The 17,852-nt window shown below is 43.5% G+C and overlaps 1 protein-coding gene across 5 annotated transcripts in view; it reads left to right on the top strand.

Annotated features, from left to right (window-relative positions):
- Positions 1–17,852, top strand: part of PDSS2 (decaprenyl diphosphate synthase subunit 2) — a 211,467-nt gene that overhangs the window by 169,407 nt on the left and 24,208 nt on the right. For 4 of the 5 annotated variants that reach the window (XR_012655520.1, XM_075063862.1, XM_075063860.1 and 1 more), the window contains 2 exons: positions 6,790–6,921; positions 15,947–15,982. Coding sequence is in view for 4 of the 5 variants with exons in the window: in XM_075063862.1 (XP_074919963.1) it covers positions 6,790–6,921; positions 15,947–15,982 (168 nt within the window). In the remaining variant the exon portion in view is untranslated. The remainder of the gene's footprint in view (positions 1–6,789; positions 6,922–15,946; positions 15,983–17,852) is intronic. The other variant, XM_075063861.1, reaches the window with a different exon arrangement.

Raw genomic sequence — 17,852 nt, 5'->3', positions numbered from 1 at the left:
ATCCTTCTGCGTAGAATAAAGTTATTGAACCATCCAATTTAAAACTCAAATGCTGAGATTGAATCAAAATTAAAATATGCTTGATTTATCTATGTATTTTTATTCTAATGAGGATTGAATCAAAATTAAAATATGCTTGATTTATCTATGTATTTTTATTCTAATGAGGATTAGACCAAAGTTTGAGTTGTAAATGGATTAGACAGTCTCACATTGTGCAAGATTAGGTGGCAAAGCAAGTGCTGCTGTGTTATCAAAATAAAAAAAATTATAAAATGTATTCTGAATGTCTGCATTTTTCATCTACAAGGTGTGACTTTGAGTCCTGCCAGTTCTTGATATGCGTTTTGGAGCACTCCAATAAAGTGTGTGTTTTGTAATATTTGTATGCAGTGCTGAAAATGCTTACAAATGAATCATGACACGTATTTATATAAATACCATCTAGTTCTTCTCTGAGAGACACACAAACCAGTTTGAGCTACGTTAAGGCTGTTTGGTGAGGGGGGCAGGAATTTTAAGTGCTACTTTGTATTAAGTACATACAATTAATTTAATATTTGCTACCATAAATGTGATAGGTATAAATGGTAAAAGTCTTGGTGTAAAACATGTGACAGTTCTCTAGAAGCTCTTTCTATTTTTCATTGCCTAGAAAGAGTATTTTTACAGTTTAAGCACTGCCTGAGAATTTAATGGATTTATCTCCCAGCAAGCCAATTTATTTCTAAAATCAAAACAATAAATATCTGTATAAAATGAAAATATCTTTACTGATCTTGAGGCTGGTGAAATGAGAGCATCAGTTTTACTTAGAGTTTGTCACTTGCAGTTACACTATTTCAAAATAAACTTTTAAACCATCAGTTGTTAGGTTGCATAGTGTGAAAAGTGGCAATGTTGTTTCTTTGTACTTTAAACTGTCAAGTCATTAAGGAACAAAGAGAATATGAATATTGCACACAAGATATATCTAATAATAAAAACAAACCAATTACTGGACTTTCATGTGTACGGTTTCAATTGAATTTAATGCTTAGAAAAGTGCTGGATTGACAGGCCTGGAGACCAACGTCTTCCAGTACTGGCTTCCCCCGGGTGCCTTAACTATATCTTGGAGGATCTGCCTCCATGGATGAGAGGTTAATTCAGTCACTGTTCATTCTGTTTTTGGCTCCTCCAACACAGCCAGCAGTGGTGCCAGTTGTGATGGTTTCTTTTGTGATTTAGACACATCATGTCTCCTACAAATGAGTACAACTAAAACCACCGCCTTATTTCATATACGCCACTAACCAGTCATCAGATGCTAAATGTCTGATCATGAACTAAAGTGATGTAAAGGTGGAAGTTTCCAAATTCTGTTATCAATCCTTTGAGCCATCCAGTGACCCCTTCATCTTACTGATATGGAAGCTTCAAAAAATAAAGGGAGAAAGTCCACTCATTTCACCTGCACAGATGTAACTTCCGTTTTCATGTAGTTTGCAGTCTGTAGCTAATTAAAGTTTTTCTCCTTGATGTGTTCAAATGATTTAGAGATGCTTTCCCACCAGCATAGCTACTGCCGCCCATTTAGATGGTTTTGTTATGTTGACAGGAGAGCTGTCTCCCGCCTGCATAACGTGGCTACATGAGCTATCTTACAGCGGCACAGCTGTATTGGTACAGCTGGGCCCCTGTAAGCTTGCTAGTGTAAACATGGCCAAACTAACACATGACAAGCTTTATCAGGAGATAATGTTGTTGAACTGAACCGCAGCTGGAGGTGTTTTGTTTGTGAAACAATGTTCTTTTCCTAATCCAGTTGTTGCAATGCAATTTACAAAAATTTCTCTGAGAGGAGATGACTGCCTTCATGGTATTTGGTTTAAGTATTTTTACCATAGAGCACTACTGGGAGAAGATTGTCAAGACTTTCTCTGACTGGACTGTATTATAGATGAGCTCTGAAATTTTTATACTGAGATATTTTCAGACAACTCTTATTAGACTGAACATGCTTTTTTATTTACGCAGGGGATTCTCAATATCCATGTTGAGAGTGCAATACGTTACCTTTGAGCATATTTTTTCAGCATAGAAAATTAAAATATGTATTTTTGATGTTTGAAGATTTTGAATACATACAAAAGCTGTATAGTATTTTGTTGTTTTTAAAAAATATTAAGTAAATAGCAAAGTAGTGAACATTTTTTCAAAGTGCCTGTAGTAGAAGCAATTAATACTGGTAAACTTTTTTAAATGTTAAGATTTTGCCCAGATCTTTCTAACAACTTTTTCACAATTCCACATTTAAGGACAAAAAGTGAAAATTTGTACATTTAAAAAAAAATCAGCATCTTTAAAATATCAGTATCCAAAATCACTTTTTATTAGGGACAAATTTAGTGTTGTCACTGTAAATGTATAAATAAATCCATTGGTTTCATTGGAGTTGCACTGAATTTACAGAAAGAACAGAAATTAGCTTATCTGGTGAAATCTTGCCCACATTAATAGCCCAAATAAAGTATTTCTTTTAGATAAAATTGTAGAAATTCAGGATAGGTTTCCACTTTTCTCAAATATTTTCAAGACTTTAAATGAAGGTCACAAAAATACTTATGTGGCAAATTGCCGGTACTGATCTGCTGGGTCTCGTGCTTTCTCTTCTCTGGGGTAGGTTCAGGGCGCTATTGCTTGCCTCTGAACTGCTTCTTAATTACTCCACTAGTGTCCTTGGAGGAGGGGAGTGGAGAGGGAGGGAGGGACCTGGGCCCGCCCTCTACTCCAGGTCTCAACCCAGGGGCCCTGAGGGTTGTGGTGAACCACTTGAACTAACGGTTCCTTCCCCTGGGTTACTTCCCTCTCCTATCCTTCAGCTGTGAGGGCCCCTTACCTAGGCTTCTTCTGGACTTCACAATCCACTGCAGCACTCCTCCAAAATGTTCTATTTCTCTCTTATCAAACTCTTCTCTTCTGCAACCTGCACTCTGCTCCAACCAAACCTTCTCCTTCAACTCCACACTGTCTGACTGAAGTAGGGGGTTTTTATCACATGACTGGAGTCAGGTGCTCTAATTGGAAGTCAGGTGTTCTAGTTAATCTAAAGCAAACTTTTCTCCTTGGCAGGGAATAAGGCCCTGCTAACACTCTCATGCTTGCCTCTGGCCATGCTGTATCACACTTAGTATTTTGATATTTTTGTCTTAAAGATGGCACTTTTCGAAAATTATGTAGAATTACTTTGCAATGAGTAAGTGTTAACAGTGTCTCTTCAGTAGCTTCAGTTCATAGTGATGTCACCAATCTGTATTTGGTGTGTGACTGTTTCAGAGGCTTGGTGCAGCAAGCATTTTAAGGACTTTGTAACTTCAATAAATGATTGTTTTTGTTAAACTTCCTAGTTTACTTCTCTTTTCATGCTGTTAAATAAAAAAAATCACTGCTATTTGGTTGTCGTAATCTTCATCCAATAAGCTTTAACAGGCACACATTTTTATTTTAGCTGATTGATCTGAGTAAAAAAAATTGAATCATAAGCTTCCCAGAATATTAGGGTTGGAAGGGACCTCAGGAGGTAATCTAGTCTAAACCTCTGCTCAAAGCAGACCAACCCCAGACAGATTTTATCCCAGTTTCCCTAAATGGCCCCCTCAGGGATTGAACTCAACCCTGGGTTTAAGCAGGCAATGCTCAAACCACTGAGCTATTGCTACTCCTTGCTAGATTATTTAAATTAATTTATGTCTGATTGAGAAAATGATCAAACATTTATTTCTGGTACCAGTTCTTATTTATTATTTTTGTCATTCTCTACCAATCATGGAAACTTGCATATGTTATGGGCTGAACTAAGGCATTACAAAGCAAATATCATAGTAAAGTGGGACCTACCTAAAGTTTAATCTTGACTTTGTAAATTGTTATCACATACATATAGCAAACATGTCATTTTCTGTTCTTTCCCCTCCGTATAAGAGGGCAAGGGTATGTCTGAAGGCAATGGAATTTTGATACAATGTTTGTTTGTTTGTTTGTCAATACAGATTCTGCTAATTTCCATCCGTCTCGTATATATTTTCTATCCAGTAACGCAGCACTCCTTGGCAGTATTCATAATGGAGGAAGATTGGAGCTGAATAGAGGGTTTTATTTCGTTTGTTACAAAATTCATGACGAGAATACCAGTAGAAAATTATGAGGTCACACAGATTTAGTTCTTATTCATTTCTAAGCAATTTAATTGAAGTAACGTTAGGGGAGGAGGTCTCGTTAGATGTTTTTTTCTCATTTTGTAAAATTTTACCTTTTGGGTCAGTCAGTGCTGTAAATTTCAGTGTATTGAGAAATTAAATATGATGCTTAATATTAAATTTTGAAACCATTTTCTACATATGTACATTTATAACCTATGTTTCTTTACCTTTTTAAGAGGGCTGCAAAAGGGTCACAAAAACTGGACTTTGAGATCTTTTTTACTTCTTTACAATTAATAAAGATGGCTTGATATTTATATATGTATATATGAAAATTATTATGTTCAGTTCTGTCTAGCCTTGAAGACACTGATTAGTGAAATGATGACATCGAAAGAGCGAGAGAGTTAAGTTGAACAATTGACTGGGGAAAAGTGTTTTTTAATCAAATTGTTAAAACTGATTATATTTTCTTTTGTTTTTTTGTTAAAATATAAATTTAATTAAGATTTTGGATTAAAGAGGACTGTTAAAGGTTAAGCATCCTTGATCTACAGGTTAGGCATTGTAGCTCACAATGAATATCTGTTGAGATCTACCAGACTCCTCCAGGGAAATTGAAACTTGACATTCCTGATGTTTCTAATGTAAAAAAAATCAAGACTTGCTTATTTTAGAATAGAGAAGCAAAAAAACACATCCCCAAACATTCTTTACAGGCCTTTGTCTCTTTTTTTTTTTCTTCATTAAAATCCCATATATATTAGAATTTATAGGAAGAAGTAAAGTGTAGCATTTCATGTAGTCATTTAATGTCTTGACATGTTGTTTGGTTAGAAATGCCACTCAATATTTAAATGATCAGTTCTTTTCTTTATTGTTTGCTGGTGAGAGGTACCAGTAAGTGATTTGTTGCAAAGGACACTTTTTAACCAGCAAGTCAGTAAGAATGTAATTGGCTGCCAATGTTCGTATTGTAGTGACATGAAAATTCAGAGGCAAACTGATTATAAAGATCATTGAACGATCTACATGCTTTAGTTTTTTGGGGGGAGCACGCAGCTCTACAATTCAGCAATTAAAACGCGCTGTAATGTTTTCACATTTCCCATCACCCTCATGCAGGACTATTCTTTGGGTGAGTGGCTGTTTTGCATGACACATTAAAGTCCACAGCCTTGGAATTTACAGTAAGTGGTAGTTTCCTAGGTTGCGTAGCTGTGTTGTTAATTTCCCTTGTCTGATATTGTCATAGTTTCAGCTTTTTCATTTCAGCTTCCATTTTCATTGTCAGGAAAACTGTCTTACGCATGATATTGGAATATCAACTTGGAAAGAACAGATTTTCCTGTCCCATAGTGCCTTGTTGGCAAAGAGCTGCCAGGCCGCAATGGAATTAGCAAAGCATGATGCTGAGATCCAGGATATGGCTTTCAGTATGGAAAGAACATGTCTATGAGTCATAAGGTATGCTTTCTCTTCTGTTCAGCCTTCTACTGAAAGGGTAGATGAGAACCTCTCTAATTTTTCTTTTTTTGAGCCTCTTTTGGGTCTGAGTTTAGTGGATACTTTAAATGAATTCATTTGTATTTATCCAGTTTGGCAGTATATATAAAGAGCCATATGCTTGTCACAGAAAACTATTGTTTATAAAATGTTCCAGTGTATCAGAAATGTATTTATATTGCATCAAGTAACTCCCACACATCCTGGTAAATGGAAAATATTCTTATACACTCACAATTGTAAAGAACAGAGTCCTTTCCATGAATGACTGTCATGGTCACTCTCACCACACATACTAAGAACTCTCTTTCTCCCACTCCCTCGCCTTACTACCTACCTGCCGATTTCATACCCCTTCCCAGCTGTGGCAAACTGTTCTCACTTTTTTTGAAGCCTCTGATAAAGAACCCCCATCATTCCCCAATATGGGAGCTAGGAGGGTGCGCCAAAGTACAGCTATCAAAGCAGAGGAGGACAGTTTAGGAATAGAGTGAGGGACATGGAACTGGAGATGGGTCTTGGCTGGATGTTGAATGTGTATATGTACAGGGCCGGCTCCAGGGGTTTTGCCGCCCCAAGCAGCCAAAAAAAAAAAAAGCCGTGATTGCGATCTGCCGCAATTCAGCGGGAGATCCTTCGCTCCAAGCGGGAGTGAGGGACCCTCTGCCGAATTGCCGCCCAATACCTGAATGTGCCACCCCTCTCCGGAGTGGCCGCCCCAGGAACCTGCTTGCTAAGCTGGTGCCTGGAGCTGGCCCTGTATATGTAGGGCTGGGCTTCTCATAGAGGAGCAGGATCACAAGTGGCTACATAGATATCAGAAGTCTAAAGCCACCATTGTCTGACATATGGTAAAAGTATAGCAATTTAAATGTTAGAAGCTTTTTTGATATATGAAGTTTCTGATTTGTTAATCTGGCAGTACTACTTTCCTGAAGTCATGTGACTTTAGTCTGCACTGGAGTTATTCACACAATTCTGGGTTTGCTACTCTTTAAATTAGTTTTTATTTACCTAGAGATAATCATTTCAGTCCCTGAAAATTAAATTGTACCAATCTTTTTTTTTTATTTAACAAAAATGTTTTCATCCTCTCTTGTAGCTACACTCGGATCTCCAGCCATTCATTAAAGGAAAACCTAGTGACTCTGTGGCTTTTAGTTTAAATTCTGCTCCTGTAGTCCTGCATCAGGAGTTCCTTGGAAGGGAGGCCTGGATTAAGCAGATTAGAGAGGTAAATTATAAATTCAGTTTAAAGTGAATTTGTAGAGTTACAGTAATTTTTAGATTGGTCATTCACCTCCCTCTTCTCCCAGTTTCTGGAAAACTCTAGGCTCAGTGTTGTGGAGCCATCTATGAAGAAACACAGAAGCAGAGTACTCAAAGACAGAGGACATAGAGGTTAACCCCATTCCCCAGCTATTCAGTGTTTCTTTGACTGCTGTCCTGGAAACATGGCGATTAGCTTTCAGCTACAAATTCCTCTTTCCCTCTAGTAATTCCCTAATAAGATTAATAGATAAGAACAGGATGATTGTGTAATGCAAACTTGTGTATTTGTCCAGTGTCTAGCACTGTAGGGTTCTGGTCCATAACTGGGGCTCCTAGGCTAAATAAATAATAATGACACAAGAAGGAGGACAAGAACAGGTAGGACCCAACCAAAAAAAGGCAAGACTTAGCACCATTTCATCCTTTGCCCCAGCTGCACAAGCACAATCTGACACTCATCATGACACTGATACTCCCTCCTCACTCTCATGGATTTGCTTGCTTGTGCACTCCCTGATCTCCACATGTGCACATTTCACCCCAACCTCTGTCACACATACTTCATTTTTTCCCCCCCACAAACACCAGGCAGTTTCACCTTAGTTACTCCTCACTTTCCAACTCAGTTATCTTGCATTTAATCAACATTCACCTGTTCATTGATCAATTCTGTCTCCCTGCCAAATTCCTCAATTATTTTCTCTTCCCCATAATGAAATTAATCAGTTATCTTCTCTTCTCTTTTCCATTTCCGATTCATCAGTCATTTCAATCTCCCCTCAATTCATCGGTTGGTTGTTTTTTCCAACTTCTTCCCCCCACCCTCCAAAATTCATCCCTTCACTTTTCTTTCTCCTCTCTTCTCTCCTGTCCGTACAAAATTAATCAATTCTCTTACAAATCTGTTATCGGTACCTTTTTCAAAGCTTCAGTCTCCACCTAAGTGCTCCTCTCCCAGTCCAGTCCCTGAGTCTTCTCCTTGCAGCAGTTGTGTGACCTCTCCTTTTTGGGTATCTGTTTGTGTCTGCGTTTCTCAAATAGATTTCCAGAAGATTGTGAGGGAGTGGTTCCATTCTGCATCCTGCCTTCTTTGGGAAGAGGCCTTCCCTAATAACTGGAGTTTGCATCCTTTTGGGGGGGGGCACAGGGGTGGTAAGGGGCCAGGAATCTTCTGTTTCCTCCACAGACTTTGGGAGGGGGACTACTGTAGTTGGGCAGGGCAACTATGACAAAACTGGGTTTGGGGAAAAGGCTTTGGGATGGCTGACCAGGAATGCTCTGGGTCTAGCATTAGCAGCTATTGAGTGAGAAACAAACAGGTGTGTCCTAGATAAGAAGGATTTTGGTATATAGAAAATGTGTATGATATGCAAAATATGGATCTCTGCATCACCCAGACCAGGTCTACACTACGCCTTTAAATTGGTTTAATGGCCGATAAATCGATTTAAGGCTGTACCCGTTCACACGACGTTGTCATTTATATCGATATAAAGGCTCTTTAAATCAATTTCTGTACTCCACCCCGACGAGAGGAGTAGTGCTAAATTCGATATTAACAACTCGGATTACAGTTAGTGTGGACGGAAATCGACATTATTGGCCTCCGAGAGGTATCCCACAGTGCACCACTGACCGCTCTGGTCCGCAATCTGAACTCGGATGCAGCGGGCATGTAAACAGGAAAAGCCCCGCGAACTTTTGAATTACATTTCCTGCTTTCCCAGCGTCGAGCTCTGATCAGCACGGGTGGCGATGCAGTCTCAAATGCAAAAATAGCTCCAGCATGGACCGTACGGGAGATACTAGATCTGATCGCTGTATGGGGAGACAAATCTGTTGAATCAGAGCTCCGTTACAGAACAGGAAATGCCAAAGCGTTTGAAAAATAAACTCCAGGATACCAGCGCTGCGTGACAAGCGTAACGGGAAGCCAGAGACTCAAATGGACGCTCATGGAGGGAGGGAGGGGTACTGAGGACTCCAGCTATCCCACTCTCCACAGCAGTCTCTGACAACTATTTGCATTCTTGGCTGAGCGCCCAATGTCTGTAGCTTAAAACACAGTGTCTGGCGTGGTTCACGGAACAGCTCATCAGTCTCTTCCCCCCCCACCACGTGAAAGAAAAGTAAAAAATCATTCCTTGACTACTGTAAATGTCACCCTGTGTGTACTGAATGCTGCTGGTAGACGCGATGCTGCAGCAGTGAAGAGCAGTATCCGCTCCTCTCCCCCTCCCCGGTGGTAGACGGTCAGCCAGTGAGTGCTCCTGGCTGAGGCTGGCCGGGGGCGCCTGGGTAAAAATGGGAATGACTCCCAATTTCTCCCAGTAGATGGTACAGAACGGCTGGTAACTGTCTTCATCGTAGCAACTGGGGGCTGAACTTCATCAGCCCCTCCCTCTCCTGTGTAAAAGAAAAGATTCTGAACTGCATGGACTGTCATAGCCCATGGAGGCTGCCTCCCCCTCATTTTATCTCACTAACAAGTCTCTGATTCTTATTCCTGCATTCTTCATAACATCATGCCAACAATGGGGGGGGGGGGGCACACTGCCACGGTAGCCCAGGAAGGTTTGGGGAAGGTGGGAAGCAACAGGGGTGCGGTAGTTGCAGGGGCACCCCCTGAGTGAATACTGACATGGAGCAGCTGTGCTGTGATACACTGCTTCTTTAATACACTTGACCCTATTCTTGTCAAGACTGACTCTATTTTTATAAACCATAAAGGGAGGGATTGACTCAGTCCCAAGTGAGTCAATCCCAATTTTGCTTTCAAAAATTTTCAGCCAGGGGCACTCAGTCCGTTCTGTCCTATCTACGGAAGAACCAGAGGGTGAGACTGTCATATCACCATTGCACATTTTGCTCCGGCAGTAGACCTACTGAACGACTCTAACCGTCTCTGCTATCATTGCAAAAGCAATTGAATGCTGCTGTGTAGCGCTGGAGTATCGCCTCTGTCTCCAGGCATCTCAGTACACATACGGTGACGGGAATTTAAAAACCGGACAGGCTCCATGATTTCTTGCTATTGTGTCTGCAAGGGCAATCCAGGAGGGGGAAAACGGACTGCGAAAGAGCTGTCTGCTGATGTTTTCCCGCCAGACACTGTGTTTGCTACAGACATTTACCAGAACGCCCCCGCCACCATTAATTCGCCCTGAATTTCAAGTTGTCAGGGACTGCATGAGGACTGAAGGGATAGGGGGTCTGAGCACTACAGCTTCCCACAGTCCTCAGCAGTGCTCTGACAACTATTTGATTCTTGGGGAGCGCCCAATGTCTGGGGGTTCTGGGTAAATGTCACAGCCATTCCTGCGGGAAAACACAGAACAGCAGTCCTTTCAGTTTTCTCCCCCATTGCCAACACGTGAAATAAAATAGTTAAAAGAACCCTGGAGGCCATTCCGGTTGTTTTTATTGTCACCCTATGTGTACTAATGCTGCTGGAGACGCGATGCTGCATACTCAGCGCTAAGAGCAGTATCCAATTGCTTTTCAATGACAGCAGTAGATGGTTCAGTAGGACTACTGTACCGTCTACAGCAAGAAAACTGTAATGACCTGACGGTTATTTACAGTCTCATTGCTACTGCTATCATGAGTCCCCTGGCTGAAAATTTTTGAAAGCCAAATTGGGATTGACTCACTTGGACTGAGTCAATCCATTTGGTTTTTCTAAAATGGAGTCCGTCCTGCCTTCAGCCTCCTCCCAAGTGTATGTAGAAAGAGCACAGCTGCTCTGTGTCAGTATTAACAGGGGATGCCCCCGCAAGAACTGCACCCGTTGCTTCCCTTCTCTCCCAACCTTCCTGGGCTACCGTGGCAGTGCCCTGCCCCCCCCTTCATGACCCACATTTGGGTCATGAAGTTGTAAGGAATACAAGAGGATAAACAACAGAGACTTGTTAGTGAGATACAATACTGGGGGAGGAGGCACTTGGAGGCAGCCAGCACTTGCCCCTTATGAGTCCAGGCAGGACGGACTCTATTTTTTAGAAACCATAAGGGAGCGATTGACTCAGTCCCAAGTGAGTCAATCCCAATTTTGCTTTCAGAAATTTTCTCCCAGGGGCACTCATGATAGCAGCGGACAGTACACTGAGGCACTGGCCAGGTATACAGGAAAACCCCCCTAATCCCCGCGAACTTTTGAATTCCATTTCCTGTTTGGCCAGCGTGAGGCTCTGCTCAGCACACACAGGTGACCACGCAGAGCTCATCAGCACAGGTAACAATGCAGTCTCCTGAGAATCGAAAAAGAGCACCAGCTTGGACCACACAGGAGGTACTCGATCTGATCGCTATCTGGGGTGAGGATTCAGTGCTCACCGAACTCCGTTCCAAAAGACGAAATGAAAAAGTATTTGAAAGAATTTCAAAGTCTATGACTGAAAAAGGGCACAGCAGGGACTCCGTGCAGTGCAGAGTAAAAGTGAAGGAGCTCAGACAGGCTATACCGGAAAACCAGAGAAGCAAACGGAAGGTCAGGCTCAGAGCCGAAAACATGCCGCTTCTATGCTGAGCTGCATGCAATTTTGGGGGGCTGCGCTACCAGTACCCCACCCCTGTCCCTGGATTCAGACTTCGGGCTTGAAATATCAACCGTGTCTGAGGATTTAGCGGAGGGGGAAGATGGGGAGGAAGATGAAGATGAAGAAGACCTTGGTGAGAGCACACAGCAGTCCGTAAACCCTACAGCCAGGATCTTTTTGAGACCCCAGAATTACAGTCCCAGCCCTCCCAAGCCACAAGCCCAGACAGTGAAGCCATGGAAGCGACCTCTGGTAAGTGAACCTTTATTCTATATCAAACACGGATTAAAACAAGGGGTTTTTTTTTTGATTGCATTGCCATCAGGGCTTGTGATGCGCACTCGCAGCCATTAAAGTTACAGGAAAATTTCGTTAACATGTCTGGGGATGGAGCGAAAATCCTCCAAAGAAAATCTCCATGAATCGATCTTGGAGGTACTCAAAAAGCCTTATGATAACATTTCTGGGCAAGGCAGCCTTATCCGGTCCCCCATTGTAGGAAACTTTTCCACGCCATGCATTTATCAAGTAATTAGGAATCATTGCTTCACATAGCGCGGCTGCGTATAGCCCGGGGCACTGATGGCATTCCAGAAACAAACGATCTGCATCCTGCGGTGGTATTCTCAGGAGAGTGATATCATCCATTGTTACCTGGTTGAAATTCAGGAATGTAAATAGGGGGCAGACATGGCGATTTTGCTACTGGGCAGAGCGGGGGGATGGGAGGAAGGATAGCGCAGAGTTTTCAGCGTTTGGCGAGCAGGAATCTTCCCAGCTACCAGCCACGCGTTGCGGGGGGTGAAGGAGGGTGAGCATTAGCAGCGATCTTACATGATAGCAGCCATGCGCTGTTGGTGGATGGGAAAGAGGGGGGTTTGGGGTTTGCAGGTTCCTCTTAACAGGAACAAGGCATCATAGATCACTGTGTATATGAACGGTGGAGAAGTCAAACTTTTAAAGCCTTACCATCGCCGCATGGAAGTTGGGTGCCCGGACCTGCGTCTGTGTGTGAGATAAGCCACACCAGTCACACAGACACTGAATATTTAAACGATGCAAAATGCGACCTTGTATTGAAATCACATGTGCTCTGTAAGGTGGATAGTGTTATTCACTGTGAAAGAGTACTAGCATTGTTCTGTAAAATGTATCTTTCTACATACTTATCTCCCTGTTTTCCCTCCCCATGCAGCTGCACATTTCTCAGGCATCCCTACGCCATCCCGAAGGCTTGCTCAGATAAGGCGGAGGAAGAAGAAGACGCGAGATGAAATGTTCACAGAAATTATGGAAGTAACACGCAATGAGAGGGATAAACAGAATGATTGGAAGGATGTGGTAGCAAACTACAGGAAAGATGCCAGTGAACGATCTGAGAGGGTTAGGCAGGAAGATCAGAGGTGTAGGCAGGAAGATCAGCGGCGGCGAGATGCAACGCTGGATCTGATGCGTGCTCAAACTGTTATCCTCCAACGCATGGTGGATCTTCAGGAAGAGCAGCGGGGTAGCAGAGTGCCGCTGCAGCCCCTGTATAACCACCCTCAAAGCCCCCCACGTCCCATATCTCCCTCACCCAGACGTGTAAGAACGCGTGGGGGAAGGCTTTCTGCACCCGCCTACTCCTCCACCCCCTGGAGAGTTCAAGCAAAAGGCTGTAATTACGCTGAAATGTGCTTAATGGCCTTTCCCTTCCCCTCCTTCCAAAGCACAGCAGCCAGGGATACCTTGATAATTCTCTGCCTCTTTTTTATAATTACTTTTTAATAAAGAATACATCCAAAGGGGGAGGGTGGGTTGCTTACAGGGATGAGTATTAAGAAAGAATACATGATTTTTAAAAGATACAGAATTACTTTTAATAAAGAATAAATGATTTTTAAACGATACTGACTTTATTTCCTTCACCAAGCTGTAATCAAAGGGAAGGGTGGGTTGCTTACAGGGAATGAGTCAATCAAGGGCGAGGGTTCATCAAGGGGAAGCAAACAGCAGTCACACCGTACCCTGGCCATGCTGAAACTCGTTTTCAAGGCTTCTCTGATGCGCACCGCCTCCAGGTGTGCTCTTCTAATCGCCCTGGTCTCTGGCTGCTCGTACTCAGCAGCCAGGTGATTTGCCTCAGCCTCCCACCCAGCCATAAATGTCTCCCCTTACTCTCACAAGATTGTGGAGCACACAGCAAGCAGCAATAACAAACGGGACATTGGTTTGGCTGAGGTCTGAGCGAGTAAGTAATGATCTCCAGCGTCCTTTTAAACGGCCAAATGCACATTCTACCACCATCCTGCACTTGCTCAGCCTGTAGTTGAACAGCTCCTGACCACTGTCCAGGCTGCCTGTGTATGGCTTCATGAGCCATGGCATCAAGGGGTAGGCTGGGTCCCCAGGATAACTACAGGCATTTCAACATTCCCAACGGTTATTTTCTGGTCTGGGAAGTAATTCCCTTGCTGCAGCCGTTTAAACAGAGTAGTGTTCCTGAAGACGCGAGCATCATGAACCCTTCCTGGCCATCCCACGTGGATGTGGGTGAAACGTCCCTTGTGATCCACCAGTGCTTGCAGCACCATTGAAAAGTACCCCTTGCGGTTAGTTCAGAATCTTTCTTTACACAGGAGAGGGAAGGGGCTGATGAAGTTCAGCCCCCAGTTACTACGATGAAGACAGTTACAGCCGTTCTGTACCATCTACTGGGAGAAATTGGGAGTCATTCCATTTTTACCCAGGCGCCCCCGGCCAGCCTCAGCAGGAGCACTCACTAGCTGACCGTCTACCACCGGGAGGGGGAGAGGAGCGGATACTGCTCTTCACTGCTGCAGCATCGCATCTACCAGCAGCATTCAAGACACACACGGTGACATTTACAGTAGTCAAGGAATGATTTCTTTTACTTTTCTTTCACGTGTGGGGGGGGAAAGAGACTGATGAGCTGTTCCGTGAACTACGCAGACACTGTGTTTTAAAGCTACAGACATTGGGCACTCCGCCAAGAATGCAAATAGGTGTCAGAGACTGCTGTGGAGAGTGGGATAGCTGGAGTCCTCAGTACCCCCTCCCTCCCTCCATGAGCGTCCATTTGAGTCTCTGGCTTCCCGTTACGCTTGTCACGCAGCGCTGTGTATCCTGGAGTTTATTTTTCAAACGCTTTGGCATTTCCTATTCGTAACGGAGCTTTGATTCAACAGATTTTTTCTCCCCATACAGCGATCAGATCTAGTATCTCCGTACGGTCCATGCTGGAGCTATTTTTGCATTTGAGACTGCATCGCCACCCGTGCTGATCAGAGCTCGACGCTGGAAAGCAGGAAATGTAATTCAAAAGTTTGCGGGCTTTTCCTGTTTACATGCCCGTGCATCTGGAGGCTGTACCCAGAACCACCAGCGACAGTGAATTCTGCCCCATCATGCACTGGGCTTTCAACCCGGAATTCCAAGGGGCGGGGGAGACTGGGAACTATGGGATAGCTACGGAAAGGCTACCCACAGTGCACCGCTCCAGAAATCGACGCTAGCCATGGAGCATGGGCGCAGACTATCGAATTAACATGCCTAGTGTGGACACTCACAGTCGACTTAATAATATCAGTTTTATTAGACCGATTATAGCTAATTCGATATTATCCCACAGTGTAGACGTAGCCCTAGTGACAAAATACACTGAAGCCCAGCACCTTGAATCTTGCATCTGCTTTGGTTTTTATGAATTGGAACAATTTAAAAATATACAAGAGTGACCCTCTCTGGAACATATTAGAGAATATTCTTGTATATTTTGATACCTGATTACTTATCAGTACAGCACAGAGAAGGAGCAAAGGGATGACACTGTGTTTATATTCATGATTCCAAACCAAAACACAGCTGTGAGCTCTAATTTTAGGTCTACTGCTTTGACATTCTTTGAAATTATCTCTTTAAAATGATCGAGTCTAGACTTTTCCCCCCTGTGTACATGCTAGCTGTTCCTGGATGGGGTTAGTTCTTGTTTTGTTTTGTTTTTTTTAATTATTATTGATTTTGTTTATTGTTAACTCTGATCCCTTTATTGTTGGGCAGAAGAACACTGTATTCAGGATCTCGGGTTTTCTCAATCCATATGAGGAGCAAGATTTTGAAGGAAGTTGTTACTTGTGTCTAAAATGTTTTTAATTGAAGAATCAGCTGTATTCTAATCTAGATAGAACTTTTGAACGTCGTAGATATCCAAAGATGTGCCTGTGTCCATTGAAATCTCTTTCTATGTTGTAATAAGGCATTCAGCTAATAAATATTCATTTGTTTTTTTTAAAATTCAGAATCTTAAGGAAGTTAGTTAATTTTAAAATATTAATTATAATGTATAGCTCACTACATTTTTCATTCTTCTTACAGAGAAGCAGAAGGTCTAGAAAAATAACAGTCGGTAACAGATAACATTTTATGTTAATCTTTCTTTTTATGTTTAAGGCACAAAGTAAAGGGAATTTAATGGACTTTACTAAGGTGAGTAAATTAAATTAAGGCTGTATCTTATTTTAAATGTAATGCTTTAATTTTTACGTTTTAGATTCCAGAGAAGCTTTTTTCATTATAGTCAAAGATTTATCTGAGACATTTTAACTTTCTGTAACAAAGAGTAGGCAATTAGGATGATCCAATCACATAGGAACTGTCATACCAGCTTAGATCATTGATCAGTCTGGTCCTGTGTCCTGACAATGATAGTGCCAGATGGTTAAGCTAAGGTGTTCCAGAGGGGCTACTTGATATAGGGAACCAATTGTATTAAACTAAACACTAAGTATCAAAATTAGCCATTTTACTACTGTTGTTACTTTCATTATCCCTCTTGCCTCCTCAGACTTAAAACATTTTAAATATTTTCTCTTCCAAGGAGTTTGTTGCTTTTGTGTTCTCTGTATTTCATTAAGCTAATCATTCTCAGGCTGCCTCCTAATAATCAGTCCCAAATTAACCAATGTGCACTCAATGCACCTGCACAAGGTCCCCATCTCAGGGGTGGACTCAACCACTGGATTTGGGTGGGTCATCCTGAGACCCAATATGCCAGATTTTCATGACTGAGAGGTAGAGTGGCCAAATTTTGAGTAAGTGGCATTCAGGGGTGAAAGTAACTTACAGGACTTACCAGTACTGCTGGAGTCCTGAGCATGGCCTCAACCGGAAGAGGCAGGGCCTCTCAAGATTTAAAGGCCCTGGGGCACCCACCGGCTGTGGCTGGGAGCCCCAGGGCCTTTAAATCAACCCAGGGCTCCCAGCTCAGGGTTCAGTGGCAAATTAAAGGGCCCGGGGTTCAGTGGCGGGGAGCTCTGAGCCCTTTAAATCCCAGCCCTAGCCCGGCTACTGGAGCTGTGGGGGGGAATTTAAAGATCTGTGGGCTCACCGCAGCTGTGGGAACTCCAAGCACTTTAAATCTCGGCCCCAGCCCTGGTGCCGAGCTGCGAGCAGGATTTAAAGGGCTCTGGTGTTGTGACCTGGCAACGCCACTCATTCAAATTTGACCCACCCATGAGAGTACAGGGTGGGCTATGGGAGTGAGTGGGCTAGGAATGGGAGGAGCCTCCTGGAATGAGAGCAAAGTACTAAGAGGTAGGGGATGGAGTGGGGGTGTCAATGAGTTGTCAAGATGGTCCTGGGGGTGGTGAGTGAGGGGCTGGTGGCACGTTAGTGGGCTACAGGGCTGGCTACAGGGTTTTTGCTGCCCCAAGCGGCAGGGGGAAAAAAAAGCCTCCATCGCAATCGGCGGCAGTTCCACCATGCCGCTTTATTTTTCGGCAATAATTCAGTGGCAGGTCTTTCCCTCCGAGAGGGATCAAGGGACCCACTGCTGAAGAGCCAGATGTGCTGCTCCTTCCCCTTGGCCACCCCAAGCACCTGCTTGCTGAGCTGGTGCCTGGAGCCGGCCCTGGTGTAGTGTTGGGGGACTGTAGAGTGAAGTGTTGGGCGTGAGCGGAAGGTGTTCAAGGTGGTGGAGGTGAACAAGTTATGTGTCAGGGCTACTGGGATGTGTGTGGGGCTGTCAGGGTAAGTATGGGCTGGTGGAGGGTTATGTTGCATAGGCGCTGACTCCGTGGGTGCTGAAAAAAAAGCTGGGTGCTTGTCACCCACCAGCAGTCCCCCAGCAGCACCTCCCCCTTCCCCAAGTGCCTCCCCCTTCCCCCCACAGCATCTCCCGCATGTCACGATCAGCTGTTCCACAGTGTGCAGGAGGTGCTGGCGGGGAGAGGGGAGGAGTTACGGCCGAGTGTGGTCGGGGAGGGGGCAGAACAGAGCAGGAAGAAGAAGAGGCGGAGTGGGGTCTTGGACGAAGGGGTGGAGTGGGGGCTGGACCTGAAGTGGAGCTGGGGGGAGC

This window comes from Chelonoidis abingdonii, chromosome 3, assembly GCF_003597395.2.
Source record: "Chelonoidis abingdonii isolate Lonesome George chromosome 3, CheloAbing_2.0, whole genome shotgun sequence".
NCBI lineage: Eukaryota > Metazoa > Chordata > Testudines > Testudinidae > Chelonoidis > Chelonoidis abingdonii.
This window is presented reverse-complemented; position numbering and strand designations above follow the sequence as displayed.